The sequence below is a fragment of the Squalius cephalus genome (genome assembly GCF_949319135.1).
Source record: "Squalius cephalus genome assembly, chromosome: 7".
In the NCBI taxonomy this organism is placed as follows: domain Eukaryota; kingdom Metazoa; phylum Chordata; class Actinopteri; order Cypriniformes; family Leuciscidae; genus Squalius; species Squalius cephalus.
The window spans coordinates 21,573,277-21,594,175 of NC_137128.1; the positions used below are offsets into that span (position 1 = coordinate 21,573,277).

The 20,899-nt window shown below is 36.7% G+C and overlaps 1 protein-coding gene across 1 annotated transcript; it reads left to right on the forward strand.

Annotated features, from left to right (window-relative positions):
• Positions 1 to 338: 338 nt before the first annotated feature.
• On the forward strand, positions 339 to 18,810 carry abhd3 (abhydrolase domain containing 3, phospholipase). The gene is made up of 9 exons (XM_079875683.1): positions 339 to 663; positions 1,993 to 2,156; positions 8,464 to 8,646; positions 12,635 to 12,680; positions 13,661 to 13,773; positions 16,385 to 16,558; positions 18,091 to 18,139; positions 18,242 to 18,407; positions 18,580 to 18,810. The coding sequence occupies exons 1-9, from the start codon at positions 502 to 504 to the stop codon at positions 18,759 to 18,761; spliced, it is 1,239 nt and encodes a 412-aa protein (XP_079731809.1). The 5' UTR covers positions 339 to 501; the 3' UTR covers positions 18,762 to 18,810.
• The last annotated feature ends 2,089 nt before the right edge of the window (positions 18,811 to 20,899 follow it).

Genomic DNA, 20,899 nt, shown 5'->3' on the forward strand with positions numbered 1-20,899 from the left:
TATTGGATACATTACATACACATGAGTTTATGTACTTTATTCTGAACTTTGTTTTCACCCCTGCCGTTCTGTATTTTTATTCTCCATCTTTTTTGTTTGTTTTTTATAATGTTATATGATAATTTGCACAAGAAAAACAGTGTTATATAGAGGCATGTCGTTTTCGAGCCAAAATGTACATCTCAAAAATACAAAATGTATTTTTTACAGTCTATGGTACATCTACTGTGTGACTTTAAATGGACATTGACGCAGTCCAATCATAACAAGAGCAAGAAATGGCGAGTCATAAGCTCCGCCCCCTTGGACTTCCTTCTGTTTCCCATCATGTACCGGCTGCATTTCTCTGGGTAGCAGCACTGACTCGCTTCACGGAGCGCCACCCATCTCCCAGTCTGAAGTCCTGTCTCCGTTCACCTTTGTGTTTGGACGCGCATCCTCATCCAGCAGCAGCCCAAGCGTCTCAATAACGTTAGCCGGACCCGTGGGGTTTATAGGGCAATGATCTCACCGGAGCTTAATTTTAATTTATTTTCGAGTGACCTTTCACTTTACCTTAAAAACCAAGTTAAAGTCGAGCTATTCGGCTCTGGGGTTGGACTATCATTAGTGCTCGGATTCAGCGCCGCTTATGCCTGCTACTACCTGATCTCTGTGGCCAAGGTAAGGTGACTGCACATCGGAGTCGGTACCGTTCACATTCATTTACAAATGACTGGCGTGATCCGGATGCTCGTGCACGTGATTGGGTCATATTTGCAGCGGTGTATATTTGCAGCTGTCGACAGGGTCAGTCAGTGCACGAGAACTGCCGGCTAATGATGTCATAATGCAATGGGCTGTTACATCATAGTCCTGTCACTGTCAGAATTCTCTGCACTCAATCCGCATGAAATCCTATACGTGTGCATAGCGCATATTCATGCCATAATGCGCCTCCAAATATGTATTAATCTTTAATCTGTCAGGAGAACTCATGTTCACTCTCTCGCATTTTGAAACATATGTACAGGGAGGAAAATTGCCATAAGAACATCCTTCCCTATTTTTGCAATAGCCAATAGGGAAATAAGTTTTGAGGCAGTCATGTTGCATATTATGTTACAATAATGCAATCTACTAGTGTTGTAATTTTCAAAAACACTGATAAACTATTATTACATATTAAATAATGATGGACGATCTAATGTTTAGAAGGACAAAAATGTCAATTGTTCAGCGAGTTCAGTTCTCTAATCAAAGCTTGTACACATAAATATATAACGTCAAATTATTTTGCAAACTATTCAAAAACTAAGTCGCTTGGTTCTTAAAGGGATAGTTCACCCAGAAATAATACAACATTCTGTCATCATTTACTCACCCTCATGTTGTTCCACACCTGAATGAATTTCCATTGTTCTGCTGAACACAAAACAAGATATTTTGGAAGAACGTTGGTAACCAAACAGTTAATGGGTCCCATTGACATCCATAGTAGGGAAGAAAAAATACTATGGAAGTCAATGGCTCGATTGATTTAACATTACCAACATTCTTCAAAATATCTTCTTTTGTGTTCAGCAGAAGAAAGAAATTCATACAGGTTTGGAACAACTTGATGGTGAGTAAATGATGACAGAATTTTCACTTTTGGAGGAACTGTCCCTTTAAGGTGCTAAAGTGTCATGGAGTTTGATCTAAGATTTTTTGTATTATTTGGATATGTCACAACTTTATTATATTTATTTTATAATAAAACAATCCAAAACATTTATAATACTTAATAAAAAATACTATTATTATATTGTTATATTTATCTTATAATATAAAATTGTAATATAAATATGTATTGTATAATATGATTATAACCATAATTGTTATTATACATATACTAAAAAGGCATCATCAATTTGATAAAAAAAAGTAATTATTAGTTATATATTTTAAATGTATACTATTTTTAATTCCGAGATAATAAAAAAATCAATCCCTTTTCTCTTTGTTTTGCAGAAACCCATACTGATAGCTGGAGGGAAAAAGTTCCATCAGTTCCTGAGAGACCAATGCCCCGTGGTCTCGGAGACGTACTACCCCACGTTCTGGTGCTGGGAGAGTCGAGTTCAAACGCTGCTCAGACCCTTCGTGACGGCGAAGCCCTGGGTCAGCTACAGAAAGTGAGCACATTTCCCTCACAGTCACATGTATTTCATGCTGTGAATGTGGCAGGAGGACTGTTTAACTCTACAAAGCCAATAGACGTGTTCTAAGAAATGGACAATTATTGGTAATGTGTGGACTTGATATCAGTGGAAGTGGTTCTTAAGTGTTTCAGTGCCAGGTCCTGGTTTAGGCAGGAAATGAAGATTTGCACTGAACTTTGGTGATTCAAAATCAGTGCAGATTTCACATTTATGCTGAAGTTGCCACTGTTACTCCACTTGAAGATGTGTTTTGCCTTCTTTTACATATACAAGTGCCCTTGGTAGATGATCAGAGAGCTTCTTTCTGCATTCATTTCCTTGATTGTCTGATGCAGTCGGAGAGTAGCTCTTATGTTCAGAGGACGCAGCAATATAAAAAGAGACAAAGAGAGCGTAGCAGCTTATATCAACCTTCCTGTTCTGATGATTGCATGTAATAAGCATGCTTTTGTTGCACTTTATTGAAATAAAATGACCGTAGAGGGTCATATATCACCCCATTATCAAAAGATAAAAGAAATTCTATTTGATGTAAAGAAAAGAATTTTTATGACCATTACAGTGCATTCAGTGAGTAAATTAATAGTACTTTTAATATAATGCAAACTTACATGAGACTCCAGCCATCCTAGGAGCCTAAAACATTTAGATCACATGACAACTGATTACTATTAGCTTTATCCCTGTGACCATCCTATTATATGCATCTATCAGTTGTGAAATAAAAGTATCATGTCTGACTACAAATAATGTCCAAGATGGCTGCCATGTCTACCAACACAACATAAAAAATTACAAGGTACACTCTTTTAAGATTTTTTTTTTGCTTGTGGAAATGAATTTCATGACATAACTATCATAACTATATAATAACTACATAACTTTCTCATTACTCACATTAAATGTCTTTCTAATAACTGTAAAGTAAAACAAAATCTAATTCTCTTATTACACATTACATATTAACAGTAAATTATGCATAATTACATGCAACTAACCTTTAACCAAACCCTATTCCTAACCTTAAAATAAATACAGTTAATTGATAGTAATCAGTACTTAAACTTATAATAAAGTGTATAACCATTTCTTACTTTTATATTTTGATTTTTGGAGTGAAATATAATCCAAATATTTCTTAAAAGTGAGATTCTCCATTTTAGATTTACAGATACATTTTTTGATTGAAGCATCTGAGATTTGTTGAGCATTGATTTGGCTTAAACTCAGCTTGTTGGTGAAACAGTGTTTTTGATGGCGGCATGTTTATTGTATGGTAGAATCCATCAGTTATTGATTCGGTTAAAACCGATTCAGTGCTGCAGTGTGTCGCTCATTGAACCAATTAAGAGGATAAATCAGCCGCTGTGCATTTCTGCTCAGAGCTCAGAGAAGATGCATGCTCGCACAAACAATAGCACCCAGTGTTCTGTTCGAGTCACCTGAAATGCTTTTAACGGGATTGGAATCGATAGCTAATCCATTTCTTCCGTCTCAATATGAGGCTGGCGTGAGAGACGCACATGTGTTTGAGCGAGCAAATCTGCTTACGGATCCTGCTGTTTTATGGAATGATCGAGGACAGGGTGTTTTAAGTCAAGGGCATCTGAGTTTGACCGTCCCAGCAGCTGCGCATTCCCATTAGCAAGGAGGGTGTGATGTGTGCTGGGACACACTGAATGCTCTTGTGTGTGATGTCATCTGCTGAAGCCCGCTGACACCACTGCCATGCTTCAGTGCCATGTAGTCAGGTGTGAAATTGGAGCTTCTGTTTTGGAAACAGAATGTCCTGGGAATATAGATCTAAACGGGATATAGCCACCGTCAGATATTTGAGGATTCTATTCAGATTTATTGTCTAAATAAAGGAAACTGGGTTTATAACTGGGCCATATTATGCCCTTTTACAAAGTCTTGATTTAGTTTTTAGGGTCTACTAGAATAGTTTTTCATGCTTGAATGTTCAAAAAACACATTATTGTTCACTTATTTTACATTGTTTCAGCACCTCTCTTTCCACTCTGTCAGTAACGCTCTGTTTAGTTCCTGTCTCAATGAAGCCCCTCCTTCCGAAAAGCGTAATGTGCTCTGATTGGTCGGCTGGATCAGTGTGTTGTGATTGGTCAACCACTTCGAGCGTGTTTGCGGAGATGACACGCCCCTTACCATGACCGTGAGTTTCAGCTTCTCAGGTGGAAACACTAACAATGGCGTCAGTTTTGCTATATTGATTCGCAGTGGAAAAACTGCATTTCTAGGACATGGTGACAACAACACATTAATAACGCAACTCAAACAGGCCTCACCTCTTCTTTTTGCATATGCATTGGGCGGGAATTATTTAATGAGGAATACTGTGTACATTCCTGAATGTCTACAATCAAGGCATTTCAGCGAAACAGTGCGCATTGATATAGAGAATAACTCCCTTTGGCGTGACTGTAACTTTGCAGACCTTTTTCATGCTTAAACAGCAACATTACACACTAAAGAAAGTTGTGAATGTAAAAAATCATATTATGTCCTTTTTGTTGTCCAGACAGTAATTTTGACTAAAGCAAAGTAGTTATGTTTATAGTACAGCACTTATAGAAGTGTATGAGGCAAGGCTTTGTTAAACGTTAAAACTCACACTTATTTTGAAGTACTTTCGAAAGTCATCACATTTATTTATAAAGTGCTTTATAAAATACTCATTGTTTCAAAGCAGCTGCACAGTAATACAAATAGAAAAAAAATAACAGCTTTAATGTTGCAAAATTCTTCAGTTATGAAACAAACTCAATTTCAGCTGTAAAGCAGCTCTACATACGACAAGTCTCATTTAGGGCTGAACAATTAATTGAAAAAAAATTGAAATCATGATATGGCTTAGTGCAATTATCAAATCGCAATGGCTGCAATTTAATTGAATAAATATACGCACTGTTTTTCAGAGTGAAGCGCGGCACTGTGTTCGTTTACACGCTTGCAGCTTATAATTAATACATAAATTAAGACAAATATTAGTATTGCAATTCTTCATTTATATTTATAGTAACATTTCCTATTTTTATTTAATTATTTTATTAAATAATAATCATCATCATTATAAAATAACAATATATATGTATATAATCACAAAATTTTTGGCCAAATTGTACAATTTATATCCACAAAAATCGTGCAGCCCTAGTGCCTAATTCAGCTCAATTTAGTTCAATGTTGGATTCCATTTAATTAGAAAGTAAGATATTTAGAAATTACTATATGAAAGATGTAAGCACTATATTTATTCTTCTCCAGACGTATTAGTGAAAGTCAATAGGGTGTCATTGGGAAGCGCTTTGCCAGATTAGTCTCTCACTGTCTGACATTTTGAAAGGTGGGATTTACATGTCTATAAACAACTTTCCCACATTCGAGTGTGGGTCGTTCTTGAAGGCACTGACTGTGGACAGACTGAGTGCATTTTTAATGATCATTCTGAAATTACATACCAGCTTTACGTGTTTCTCTCGTCTCCGAGAAAGCTGGTTTGAGCGTAGAGCTGGCTCATCTCTGCTGTAAGACAACACGAGAGCCCTTTGACATAGATTCTCTCCGCAGTGTCTCTGAGGAATCTGCCTCTGCAGATGAGACCATATAAAACAACAGATAAGGCACTATAAGAGTCCATGCACTGTAAATACATTATTCATGAACAATTTAACAATTTAATTCATGAATTTAACAATATATACCTACTGTCTGTTTATGAAGGCTTATAGAACACACTTATTTTTAAATAATTTCGAGTAAATATTTTGTCAAATAAGTATTTGTTTAAAATCAGTACATTTGTGTACATCTTCTGCTGTCATTATTTTAAAATGTAATGTAGACTACCGTTCAAAAGTTTGGGGTCAGTAAGATTTTTAAAAATGTTTTTTGAAATAATCTCTTATGCTCACCAAGGCTGCATTTATTTAATCGAAAATACTGTAAAACGTTAATATTGTTAAATATTATTAACATTTAAAACTCTTTTCAATTTTAATATATTTAAAAAAATGTAATTTATTCCTGTGATGGCAAAGCTGAATTTTATGTCAGTTGGGGGTCAAGAATTGTGAGCGGAGAGAGCTTTGAAGGGCTTTATTTAATCCAAAAATAACTAAAACACAAATTAAACCTCCTCAATGGGCAGCGGGCAGCAGGACTGGAGCAAGGCTTCCACACGAGGAACATAGATGACATCTGACACAGGACAAAAGGAGAATAAGGGTATGTTTACACGACAACGATATCCTTTAAAACGGAGAAGTTTTTCCTTTGAGTTTTCCGCGTACAGACGACACCATTGTCAAAACGATCCCCATTCACACGGATCCGCGAAAACGACTAAAATCTCTATATTCTGGCGATGAAACTATAGACTGAACACGTAATACGCATGTGTATGACATCATGACATGATGGTTTTCGGAGATTCGCGTTTTTTGTTGATTTGTTCAGCTTGACTTGACAAACTTGACAAAAGTTTGCGTTTTCATGCACCCAAAACACCATTGTCGTGTAAATGAACGACCAAAACGGATAAAAAGTTTTACGTTTTTAATTGAAAAATTGTTGTAACGAGGGAGTGCAGGTGGGGCAAATGAAACAAGAGGGCGGGGCCAAGACTAAAGTCTGACAGAAGAGCAAAATGCACATGGCAAAAATAAACATGACAGAAGCCATGTGCTCTCTCTCTCTCTCTCTCACACACACACACACACACACACACACACACACACAAGGCAAGACTGACACACATGGCAAACAAACACGACAAAAGCCATGTGCTGACACAAACCCACAGGACAGAAGAGCACATGGCAGACAAACATGCCCATCCACCATGTGCACAGGACACAAGACAAACAGAAGTGCACGGAGAATGGATGTCAGGACCCTGACACCGAAACTGAACCAAGCCTAAGTGTCAGGATCCATACACCATGCCCCGAACATGCAAGGCACAGACATAAGAGCGCACGGCCCAGAGAACAACCCAAAAGCCGTACGCTCACACAAACACGAGACAAACACATGAGTGTCAGTGTCACCAAACTAAGAACAAGACCAATCAATGTGACAGGACCTAGACATTTACAGCATCATTACTCCTGTCTTCAGTGTCACATGATCCTTCAGAAATCATTCTAATATTCTGATTTGCTGCTCAAGAAACATTTATTATTAGCAGTTGTACTGCTTAATCTTTTTTGTGTTCAAATGCACTTTATTTGAAATAGAAATATTTTGTGACATTACAAATGTTTCATTACAAAAAACTTTATCCAAAGCCACTTACAAATGCTGTAACACGTAAGCAATGTATCATAAAGGTTCCAGCAATATACCCATTATATATGGAAAATATATATTAGGAATTGACCAATGTGGGTTTTTCAATAACTGATGCTCATGCTGACAACAACATGAGCCATTGAATATTAGCCAAGCGCTAATGTAGAGGTTGGAGGCAAACTAGCGTCCAGCATGGAGAGTGATGTCAGCTCATAGCACAGGTGGGATGTGGCTAGTGCCAGACTGAAGACTGACTTTGGCTTTAGACCTGATAAATACAGTGACCATATCAAACTCCGGTCACCAATTCAATTCCAAATATCTAACAATTATGCAGTACATATTCATAATTGTGTAAAATATGATATTTTATGTTTTATGTACAACCGTTTCAGAAATTCACATTGCTCAGATTGTACCACATAATGCCTAATATATTGGAAATTGATGATTTACAGCAGTTTTTTTATTATTATTTATGAATATATATTTACTGATATAATTTACTATACAAAAATCAAATATATTATGCTCTCAAACAGCAGTGAACAGATTAGTTTGAATTTTTTATTTTTTTTAAATCTCAAGATCAGGATGTCCATCACTCTATATGTTCAAAACCCAGATACATTTTACATGTTTCAACAATTAAAATTTGTTTGCATTATGAAAGCACAAACTGTTTTAAAGGCATTTGACAAGAACAATAGCACATTATTTTGTATCCAAACCAGTTTCATTCATACTGCACATTTTTAAGAGTGGCTTAAGGGGCCGCTGTGGTGCGATATGGATTGCCAGACTACAACCGTGGTACTTTATTATGGTACATTTGTTAGTTGTGTCACAGTTTCTTTCTTTGTACTATTTATCAGAACTTAAGCTAGTATTAACACACAACTCCACAGTTTCACTGAATGTTCCCCTGGCAAAATTAAGCTCCTTCTTTCTGTTCTATGTCCGGCAGTGAGCTCATTAGAGCACCAGATGGAGGCCAGATCTCTCTGGATTGGTTTGACAATGATGACAGCACGTCCCACCCGGACCAGTCCACGCGACCCACTGTGCTGCTGCTCCCGGGACTGACGGGCACAAGCCGCGAATCCTACATTCTACATATGGTACAGCAGAGCCGGGATATGGGATACAGGTGAGCAGCCTAGTTCACAGCCTTTCATTTAAGGCCTGTTCACTCCAAGGACAATTACTATAACGGGTCCACACCGCAACTATAACGATAACGGCAGTCACTTTTCAGAGATGAACAATGAAAGCAATGACAGCCAATCAGAATCCATCGTGGTAAACACCTTCGAACTACCATTGGTCTTTGACATGGAAGTATTCTCCGATTAATTTCTTCTGTTCAGTCCCTCAAGGTCGGACGTCCGCGAGTAAAAACATGAACACACTGGAGGGCCGCTATATAGTAGAAAATGATGTTGTAATTCTAATCGAAAGAGACCCTGACACAAACATCTAGCAGTGTCGATCAGTTTATGCTTAAAGGTGCTGTCTGTAAGAATGAAAGCTAGTGGTCGAAATAGGTACATCAGTCCAAATTCAAAATATCGGAGATCGTTGTTCCCCTGCCCCCTCCTCAGACTCGACGCTGGTGGTTGCCAGTTTTAGGACACGCAACAGGAACGAGTTGATGAGTTGATTTATCTGCGTTTTAATATGCTCTCGTTCATAGAGATTTTTAGATGGATACCGAGGCTTTTTAGGTTGGGTAGAATCTGCAATCTCTGACCCAGTTTGTTTGCTGGCTGCCGTACGCTGTGTTTCCTGCCAACTGGCATCCCGGTATGTCGTAATACTATTGGGTGAATTGGCAGTGGGCGAGATCACACAGACCAAAACAAAAACAGACATTCCAACACGGAAAGCACATTTCAAAGTAAAATAACTGTCTGTAGAAGTGTTTTTCAGAGAAACGAGTATGTGAACTCAGCATGTTTCCTTAATATCTGCTAACATTATTATGGTATTTTTATGCTTAAGTATAGTGAAAAAGCTACATAAAGCAGCTTTAAGCTGTTTATGACCATTAAAGGAAAGCGGTATAATGCGTTTACATGACCACAAGCATTGCCGGCATATTAAGCATAACCAGTTGAACAAGTTTATGATTATGGGCCGTTGACAAAGAAGTTTTTAAATTCCACTGCGCTTCTTTTCCATTGTTATTCAATGTAAACACATGCTAGACATTCTTCTTTAGCAGTTGCACTTGCGTCTTTTGTTGCGTCTCTCGCACATGATGCCGCATTCTAAAAACACGCCGCTCAAGATAAAAGAAGATCAACTCTAAAAAACAGACCTCGCATTTTTTTTCTTCATTCCACTGACCTGAGTCTCGCATTTTTAACAGCAAAAACGTGTTTTGCCTGAACTGCCCCTTATGGTGTTTTTGCATCCTTTTTCATACATTTTTGTGAATTTTAAATTCTTTAAAGCACATTAATATAGAATTTAACTGATGCGCGGTCACAGGTGTGCTTGTATTAGTGACTATTTTACAGCAGCTTACTTGAGTAATCCCATCAGAATTTGCCATTTTTGTTAACACACAATTGCATTCTCCTCCACATTGAACTTGAATTCTTACTGCACCTGTAGTGCGCTTCAAAAGCAACATAATTTCCATTTGCTGTGCACATTTTGTATAGTAAGATTCAATTCGATGCTTTTGTAAGCTTTACGGCACACCTGTGCTAGAACACGTGTAGCTGCGATGTAGATCAATGCATTATGCATGCTTTGCAGTACCCCTGTAACATCTTTGTTACTTCTACTTCTGAAGTTGCCACTCTATGTAGACAGACAGCGAGTGTGTTGACAAAGAGCTGAGCTCTGTATTAAACCATTCAGGGATGCAGAGGCGGGCACTTTCTCTCTTTTGGGCATCTGTCTGGAGAGGCGTAAGGTCGTGGGGGCTACAGCAGCTCACTCAGCATCTTTCTTTGGCCTGTGTTCTCTGCTTAATGAACTGCAGCTTTGTCCATTTTTGCAGTTTAGCTTAATCAACGTTCCATGCCGCAGCGAAAAAAGGCCCACCGTCCGCTAAAGGCACACTAAGACGTTAGCAGTGACGTATGATAGTAGATGGAAACTAGTTTAGCAGCAGAACATCTAAGCTTTCCATTTTAACCTCTTAAAATTTCAAGAAGTTATTTGTGCGCTGACTGATGGATGTTGGGTTTAATGAATAGATATCACCATACTTCCTCAGTTGATTGATTACAAGAATTGCCACTATTTTTGTATTACATTTTTTCTGAAATGTTATATTTAAATATGCAATTTTGTGCATTATCTAATTACAGTTTTTCTCAATGGATTTGACACATTTCTCCAAACTCAGGTCACTGTTCTCAAAACGGTTAACACAGTGATCTGAACACTTTGTAATTGTCCTAAACAGGTTGTCCATTTTCCTTCATTTCATGGAAATTACAAATCATAATTTTCTCAAAACACTGTGCACAAAATTCTCAAATGTTTTCACAGTAGTTCATACAGCCAACCAAAACTTTAAGGAAAAAACAATTGCAGCTCTTTTTATTGGTTTTACAAAAATCATATTCATTTGTGCACCAAACACAACAAAACCCTGTTTAAAGGGGTCCTATTATGCCCTTTTATGAAGTCTTGATTTTGTTTTTTGGGGTGTACTAGAATATGCTTTCATGCTTGATTGTTCAAAAAACACATTATTTTTCACATATTTTACATTATTACAGCTCCTCTCTCCCAGTCTGTCCTGAACGCATTGTTTAGTTCCGGTTTCGATGCATCGTGGTTCTGGAAGCTGTTCTTCGTAAAATGTGCAGCGCACAGATAAACCTCGGGATTCTAATGTTCAGGAACCATGTTTAAAATAAATTTTGACCCATTCATCAGCCTTAGGAAGGTCAAACAAATGAGATTGACAGTCTCTTTGACATAGCAGCAGCTCATCCAGGCCTCGTCCGCTTTTCTGCGTATTCCGTGGGCGGGAATTATTTAAATGAGGAACATTATGACTTCATAAAGCCCGGAAAAATCGTGTTGTAGTCAAAACGAGCCATTCAGCACTGGTGCAAGTTTGAGCATCACATCCTCACATTTCAGGATAGTGTTCCTTCCAGCATATTCTCCTCCTGGAGATTGAAAGTATATAATCGCAACCCTTACAACCAAGTAAGTCTTCTTCAAGCGATGGAAAAGGCCCGTGGAGAAGTTTAGTCGCTAAAACTCATTGTTATACAACAGAACTCGTCATTAAAGAACTTTAAGCAACATGAAGAAAACATGTATTTTCATTCATGTATTTGTGTATCTACAGCTGAGTTTATAAAATCAACAGAGAATACACTTGTATTTTTGATGTTAGTATTTGTTTTTGATTAATGCATTAATAAAATGCAATGCTTCATTATGCAGTAAATGCTGAACTGTTTTGCCAACATAAGAGTGTGTTTAGTTTGCTGTCTTGATTGTTTTGAGAGCAACTACATTAATTTGGAGAAATGTGTCAGATTGATTGAGAAAAACTGTAAATATGCACTAATTTGCATACATTTCCAGAACAGAAATCTGAAACCTGGATTAAGCCAGGTTTGAAATTTTGGTTTCATTTTGTTGACACATTAGAGTTAAAGGTTTTTACTAAGGGTTTTTTTTTTAATTAATATTTTTATCATTTAAAAAACTGCAAATACTGTCAACAGCCAGACACCGGCCTTTAAAGATATGTATTGTAATTGAAGTCAACATACTCAAATAATAAAATGCAATAAAAGCAACACTTAAAAGTGTATTTTGGATGTTTTCTTTCCATTAGTTTGAATAATTAATGAATTAATAATTAATATATTTAATATAATAATTAATATAGTATTATTGTATTTATCAGTATTTTGAATTACCTTTTACTTTTATATTTTACATTTTCCTTTTAATTAATTGGTTTAAAATTGACTATGTCAATTGTTATGTGTTTTTTTCCATTTTCCCCCTAATGTTTCTATTTAGCTTTTATTTTTATTTCAGTTTAGGACTGTAACAGACATGTTCTGTTCTGTTTCGTTGTCCCGTGTTTCCCGTCAAACATGACGGGACTCTTTTCATGAATCGTTACTTGTGTATTTCAGATGTGTGGTGTTCAATAACAGAGGTGTATCGGGTGAAAAGTTATTGGTAAGAATAATATTTTTTATCTCCTCTATGTTCTGTTTCATCTTGCCTTGTTCAATATATCCCAAAACTTATGTAATGTTAAGCTTTGGCACAGGTTACACACATTGCTGTCACCATGAATATGAAGTATGAGTCATTTAAATTAAAGTTATATTTGTTGTGCAATCACATCCCGTAAACTAGACCCCTGATAAAATCAGTTTTATCAGCTCCTTTCCTTTGACTCATGTAACTCGTTGAAATTCAGATGATAATGTTTTTCCGTGTGTGTTTGCAATTAAATGAGGCTTAAAATCCTTGAAACGTGTTGGGAATGCGTTCATAAAATCCTTTGCAGATGGACGTTGTCCCGTGGAAATAATATTGAAGGACAACCTACAAATATGTTTTTTTTATTATTTAGAAAAAATACTGGTTAAAAAAATACACAATTTTAAGTAGTATTTTCCATGAGTCGCACTTAAGGTGCAATAAAAGTGTTTTTGTATTCAATTAAAATATGATTAGTCAGAGACTATCAACACATCACAATACACAATCAGTAAATCTCATTAATATGCTTTAATGATACTTCAAATTTCACCATACCTTATATTATCTTAATGAAAATTGATTTGTCATTGAGTGCACTCAATACAAAATGAGTTATTTGGCATAAAACAAACCAAACATATGTATTTTATGCTATAGTATAGCATATTCTGTTTTTAATTAGTTTAAATAAAAATATCAAACTGTTTTCTGAAATTTCAGCAGATGCTTTTCAATTACAATAATATGTTATTAAAATTGGAAAAATGAATTATGAGTATATATATTTTAATATATTGAGATCATGTTACCCACATTAATGCATTGAGGTTGTAAGATTCCATAAGCATAAATATAGATTATATGAGCTTTGGTGTTTGTGTGTGTCTATGCTTAAAGATAAACGCTCTCTATTATGGGTCTTATAACTTTTGTCCACTGTACTCTAGACGCCTAGGACTTATTGTGCAGCCAACACAGAGGATCTGGAGATGGTCATTGAGCATGTCCAGCGGACCATTGACAAAGCTCCACTCATGGCGGCTGGGGTTTCTATGGGCGGGTGAGTTTAACACACAGACACACACACATACTCTCTCTCTGGGGTGTATCCTGCCCTTATAATGGGAATTGATCACAGCTACTATGATCACGCACACCAGGACACTCTAGCTCTATTTTTCCACTGATACAAGCTGTATAGTGCCTGTAATTAAATAGAAAGTTAGCATGCAGTTGCCTATGTGAAATACAGTACCATTTACAAGTCTGGGGTCTCTTATGCTGACCACGACTGCATTTATTTGATCAAACATACAGTAAAAACAGTAATATTTTGATATTAAAATAACTGTATTTATTCCTGTATATATTCCTTTTTGATACATTTTAAAATGTAATTTATTCCTATGATGGCAAAGCTGAATTTTCAGCATCATTACTCCAGTCTTCTGTGTCACATGATCCTTCAGAAATCATTCTAATTGTCCAGTTTGTTTAGATAATAACTGATTATCATCACCTTATGATTATCATGTCTTGTTTTAGTCTTCTTTGTATTTAATGCCCTCAGTTTCCTTAGCTCAGTGTGAAGTATTGTCTTTGTGTTGGAATGCAAAACGGTTGCGTTTATACTCCCCTGTTGTATCTTGTTTGTCGAATTTTCATTTTTGTTTTGTTAAATAAAGTAAAACTGCTGCAATTAAGGTAAGTTACACGACAACAATGTACTAAAAATGGTTTTCCTTTGCTATTTTTGCTTACAGATGACAACATTGTCAAAATGACCCCAAAAACGACTAAAAACGCTGCATTGTTCACGCCAGGCCAGTAGTTGGCGATGTCACTTTCTAAAGAAAAACTATGCGCTTTATAGACTGAACACATAATACACGTGCATAAAGTCACTGTTTTCACAAATTTGTTCAAATGAACGGCCGAAATACATAAAAAGTTTTCCGTTTTGAGCTGAAGATGGTGTTGTGTAAACGGCGCCTTAGATTCGCATGTCCTCTTCCTCGCCTGCCTCACCGTGACACTAAGTATACATTTACATAACTACAATGTACTACAAACGGAAAAGGTTTTCCTTTTACAGACGGCAACATTGTCAAAAGGATCCCAGTTCACACTGATCTGTGAAAATGACTAAAAATGCTGTATTCTGCTGCCAGGCCAGTAGTTGGCGATGTCACTTTGTAAAGAAACACTACGCGCCTATAGACTGAGCACGTAATACGCATGCGCACGACGTCACCGTTTTCACACATTCGTGTTTTTGTAGTTTACACTGAGACGATAACGGTATCGGTTTCAGAAACTAGCATTTTTAAACCGTTTTCAAACATTTGCGTTTTTAGGCACCGAAATCGCAATTATCCTGTAAATGAACGATCAAAGCGCATAAAAAGTTTTCTGTTTTCAGTTGAAAACGTTGTTGTGTAAACCATGCAGATTTGGTTCTCAAGAAACATTTCTTATTATTATCAATGTTAAAAACAGCTGTGCTGCTTAATATTTTTGTGAAAAACATGGTACACTCACAATAAATTACATTTTCCCTATTTTTCTTATGTAATGTTTGTTGTTTCTTTGATTTATTTTGAGCATTATTTCTATATCCCTGAACTATTAAACAAAATTTTTTTTTAGGACAGAACTAATGTTGTTCAATAATGTCATGCAAATATGCAAGAAGGAAAACAACAACATACACAACTGAAATATTGCTGTTTCAATAATAAGCATTATATAATAATACAAATTCCTAACTTATATTATAAAGTGTTCCCGCTTCATGATTTGTTCATGTATTTATTTCCCCCGTCATGTGATGCAGATGAAATTTCAGCTCCCAGACTCCTCCACAGCTTCATTTCACCCTAGAGTTCTAAGTAAAAGTTGAGTCAGCAGTATACTGCTCTAATCCTCTCCGTCTTACAGAAAGAAAAAGGTCAGCTTCACACAGCTTATGCCCAAAAATGTAGCAGCTGTATATATATATATATATATATATATATGTGTGTGTGTGTGTGTCTGGGGGGTCACAGTAATTTTGCCAAGTAAGATATTTTGTTGATCCTGAAACAACATTCCTGTCCTTATATTTAGTCATAACCATTTCCTTACCTTTAAACCTAACCCTACCCATATCTTACCCATAAAATCAGAAGGAAATGTGAATAACACTGATGTAGAAGCACATAACCTGAAAACTTTCCTCTCAAATCTGATTGGTTGATTGGAATGTTGTTTAAGGAACATGTTGTACTTGGTGAAATCACGTTCACCGTGTGGGTGCGGAGGTGTGTGTGTGTGTGGGGGGGGGGGTGTTTAGTGGTGGTGCTGGTAAACCCTACGCTGTGGGGAAAAAATAACAAAATGTGGACCCCATGAGGAAAACAGCTTATAAATCATACTAAATTATGTTTATTGATAATGTAAAAATGCAGAAAGTTTTCTGTTTAGGGGATGGAATATAGTATGTACGGAATAAAAATCATGATGTGAATGGAATGACCCCATACAACATGAAACACAACATGTCTGTGTGTGTGTGTGTGTGTGTGTCTGCGCGCGTTCCTGGATACGTTACGACTCATGATTGCATGAGCATGTTTTAGCTGCTGTGCTGTTTTCATGTCTCTGAAATCTCATATCTTGACACCCGACAGGATGATGCTGGCGAACTACGTGGGTCGGAAAGGCTCTGATGTGCGTCTGAAGGGTGTGGTGGTTTTTTCGGCGGGCTGGGATGTGTTCGAGTGCACGGCTTCACTGGAGAAGCCCCTGGACCGCTTCCTCTTCAACTCCTACCTTACCAGCTGCCTGCAGGCATCCGTGGACCGGTCAGTGGGGTCAGAGGGGGATAAGCCCGGCTTAATTTAACGTAGTCTAGCGTGTGTGTGTGTGTGTGTGTGGTGCCGTCGCAGAGGACGTTGTCCCCGATTGCCCCCCTTTTTAGTTCTGATCTCTTTTTGAATGCTACCAAATGTGCCAAATAAGATTAAAGTGATATTTGTGACGTATTTTGCTGAAGTACACAGAGTTTCAGAACAGGACTTAGGAATGAAATGAACACTTTGCACATATGAGGCTTATTCTACTTTAATTAACTCTTAATCGGCTTATCAGCAAAACAAAAAAAGTGCCATGGTGCTACCATGGTACAGTGATGGCGTTTGATACTACTGAATTTGTTCATCATACCCTATGTCTTCATATAATCAGAGGGTGGGAAACACTTTGAAACAGTGACATTAAGGGATAGTTCACCCAAAAATTCTGTCATCATTTACTCACCCTCAAGTTTTTCCAAACCTGTATGAGTTTCTTTCTGCTGTTGAACGCAAAATAAGATATTTTGAAGAATGTTGGTAACCAGACAGTTGATGGGCGCCATTGACATCCATAGTAGGAAAAAAGAAATACTGTAAAAGTCAATGGCTACTGTGAACTATCCATTTAATTGGTTTCACTACAGGTAAGTGACAATACTATCTATGTATAAAGAGCCTATTGTTTTGCTGCCGTCTTGATTGGTGGACCAGGGATGTTATGGTTATGGAGGCCCCGCCTCCAAGCCCAAGGCCTTTGGTAATTGACAATTGGCTACTCTCTGACTGAAACAGAATATCATACTACTCATACTATTTCTGTAGTATTCAGTATACTGTGCATAATATGCAAATTTTTTACCCTCTACATTTGCAACAAAGCACACTGCGCTGGGTACACTATCCCACAATGCAATGCCCTCGACTCGACCTGCCATTTGCAGTATTACTGATCAACCAACAATCAGCCACACATTTCTACATAAATTCAATTAAAATGCAAAATAACTATTGTAAGGGATGACAACTGAACTCCACTTGCAGAATTAATCTTGCAATGTGATGACAACAATATAGCATACAATTTGTTGCTGCATAGTATATACGGTTTGACACGGTTTTGGTATTTTTTGGGGTATTTTTAAGAATTCGTAAAAATTTGTGAAACATTGACATTGAGATTGGATTTTGAGATGTGGGAGTTGCACTCAAAAATGAAGGCAGATCTAAATGATGTAAGAAAAGTGAGGCATTTAACATTTATCCAAAGCGACTTACATTGCATGGTACACATTTACATTCTTATCAGTTTCTCTGGGAATCAAACCCATGACCTTGGCGTTGCAAGCGCCATCGCTCTACCGTTTGAGCTACAGGAAAGCTTTAAGCAGACTAAATGTTTAGAGAAGTCAGGAAAGTATTTAAGCAGACTAAATGTTTAGAGAAGTAGAAGTTTTAATTATAAAATGAGAGTTTTGAATACTTGTTATATGGAGATTATCCTAAAACTAATTGTGACATTTTCCTCTCTTCTTTTTTTGCAGTCACAGAACCATTCTTGAAAAAAAATATGATATAGACCATGTGATGAAGGCGAGTCATTCATTCTGATCTTACACAATATTGTTTCACGTTTCCATGTTACATATTGTTAATGTAATAGTATCGATCTCACTTCAATCATGCATTTCACAGGCTAAAACAATCCGAGAGTTCGATGAACGTTTCACCTCCATCATGTTCGGTTATCCATCCAATGAAGACTACTATCGAGACGCTAGTCCTATTCACAACATCAAGTCTGTGCAGGTGCCAATGCTGTGCCTCAACGCAGCTGACGACGTCTTTTCCCCCAATCATGGTGAGTCCACCAGATTTATTAGGGTTGCTTGAGAGATTTTAGCCCGTTATAAAGTGTGTGTGTGTATTTTTTAAGAAAGTCTGCATGGTTGTGACAATAAGTTTGGGGCTGAAGTGAACAAATCAGCCAGTTGAAAAGGTCATAACTTTATCCCATCCGTGTTCTTCTTCAGCCATTCCAGTAGATGCCGTGAAGCAGAACCCCAATGTGGCCCTCCTCATCACATGTCACGGCGGCCATATTGGCTTCCTTGAGGGTCTGTGGCCACGGCAGAGCACTTACATGGACCGAGTTTTTCAGCAGTTCACCAAGGCCGTGTTTGAGAACGGCAGCGGCCTAAATGATCTCCACTGACCCTCCCTTTCCATTACCTCAGTCTACAGCCATTAGCAAAAAAGAAAAACAGTATACATTTCCAAAATGAAGGGCACAGGTTCACTTGAAGGCCAGGGTTGTTTTTTCAGTCAGTTCATTTATTTATTTCGTTATTGTAGTATTTTAAAGACCATCTCTTTTATTTGCATTCATGGAACAGACCTTGCACATGTTCCATCCGTCCATCCATTGGTGCACTTATTTGTTTCTTAATTGCATTCATATGTGACTTGCATGTCTGTGTATGAGTCTTAATTATGTATTTTTAAATCTCTGAATCACTCATTAGGTGATATTACTCGACATTAGGGTGAGAGTGTCCAAAAGACATGATTAATAGCCTATTGAAACTTACTGGGACAATGTCACAGAAATGTCCAGGTCAAATTTCACCGCTAAATCAGAATAATAATTAAAAAACAAACAAAAAAAGGAGAATATATTATGTTTGCATAAAGAAAATGAAGCCTAATTTACTAAGATTACTACGATTATTTACTAACACACACACACATTTTCATGCAAAATAAATCCCATTCTCATTACCGTAATCCAGTAAAAAACAGTACAATGATTTATACTTAGAATATTACTTTGCAAATTCACATTACAATTTAAATGTAATTTTTGCTTTTACAAAAAAAGATCTTTGTCACATTACGGTAGCATTAGGAGTTTGTAAGATTATAATAGAAATGCCAGTGCAATTGTATTTATTTATTTTATAAGCATGAAATGCTTGCTTAGAAGTCATTTTTAGATAAAAAAAAATATATATATATATATATATATATAATATTTAAAATATCAAAATTGTAAAAAACTGAGAATCTTTATTTGTTTGTTTACTTATTTTTTATTGAAAGATTAGCATTGCCTAATCTCTGGGTACTTCTAGGGGTAGAAATATTTGAAATATTTTTGGCCATTTTGGTTTTAAGACTGAAGGCCACTGAGAATGAATTTGCTTAATTGCCATATTGAAATTAATCCAAAAAAGGTCATGTTCTTTATGCAAAATTCCCAGACATTTTTGATGAGACCGTTGTTTTTTGATGAGAAACTGCACTACTGTAGAAATGGTTGTAGTTATGAATGTTGGAGGGCATATGTGCAGTTGTAATGTATAGGATAGTAAAGTATAAGATTTACATTCTTATGTAAACATGAAGGTTTAATTCATTGATTACCATAAGTCAATGCCTTATCAGTTCAGTCCTTCCCAAGTGTTAAGAAAGGAAGATTTAGCTATTATTGTCTTTATAGTATCAATAAATTGTGCGTAAGGCCAGTTGAAGTACAGACTTGTCTCCATGTATTTATAGAGGGCACATTTCCAATTCTTCACTAACTTGATGTTTCTTTTATGTATCTTAAATAGCTTTGTAGCCCTCAGGGACAAACCCCACTTCTGATATTTTTTTGTTTGTTTTTCCTGTTAGTTTGTGTTTTTTAAGCCAAGAAAAGATTGTATCATATCGAAGTTTTAATTTTCACAAGAATGTACCGCATGCACTGTTTATAGTTGAAGGCACCAAACCTGTGCCCTATAATAAGTTCAAAGTGTGTTTTCTTGGACCAGACAGACGTGGCTTCAAGGATTCTGTGAAAGGGAAAATGACTTAAGCTACTGTTTGTCTAAACTAAAATATGCTTGCTTGGACTTTACTTCAGGCTCAAATGGCTCTTTATATGATGGCACATTGAAATCCTACCAACAGCTCCTTAAATTATATAAAAAATGAGAGAGAAAAAAACAGGAGCTGTTATTATTTGTGTGAAAATGACAGGAATAGTTCGACCCAGTTTGGATGTATGTATGCCATTGCGATGGCAGCAATTGTTTGCGGAAGCTCTTTATAAACAGTGCCCGAATATAATTGTACATAAGGATTTTCAATGAGGAATGTTATTAGACGTTAGTTATTGAAATATCGTTCCTATGAAAACGCCCAGCCATGTGTTGTACATTGACCTTTTGTCTGTTTTTATTACGGTGCTGCTTTATACTGCGCATCTATCTGTCAGTGCTTTGGGGCCGCAACTGCTCCTGCGGACTGTAAAAATGCTTTCCGTCCATCCTGTTACTAAATAGCATGTGTCACTGTTTTAAGTGT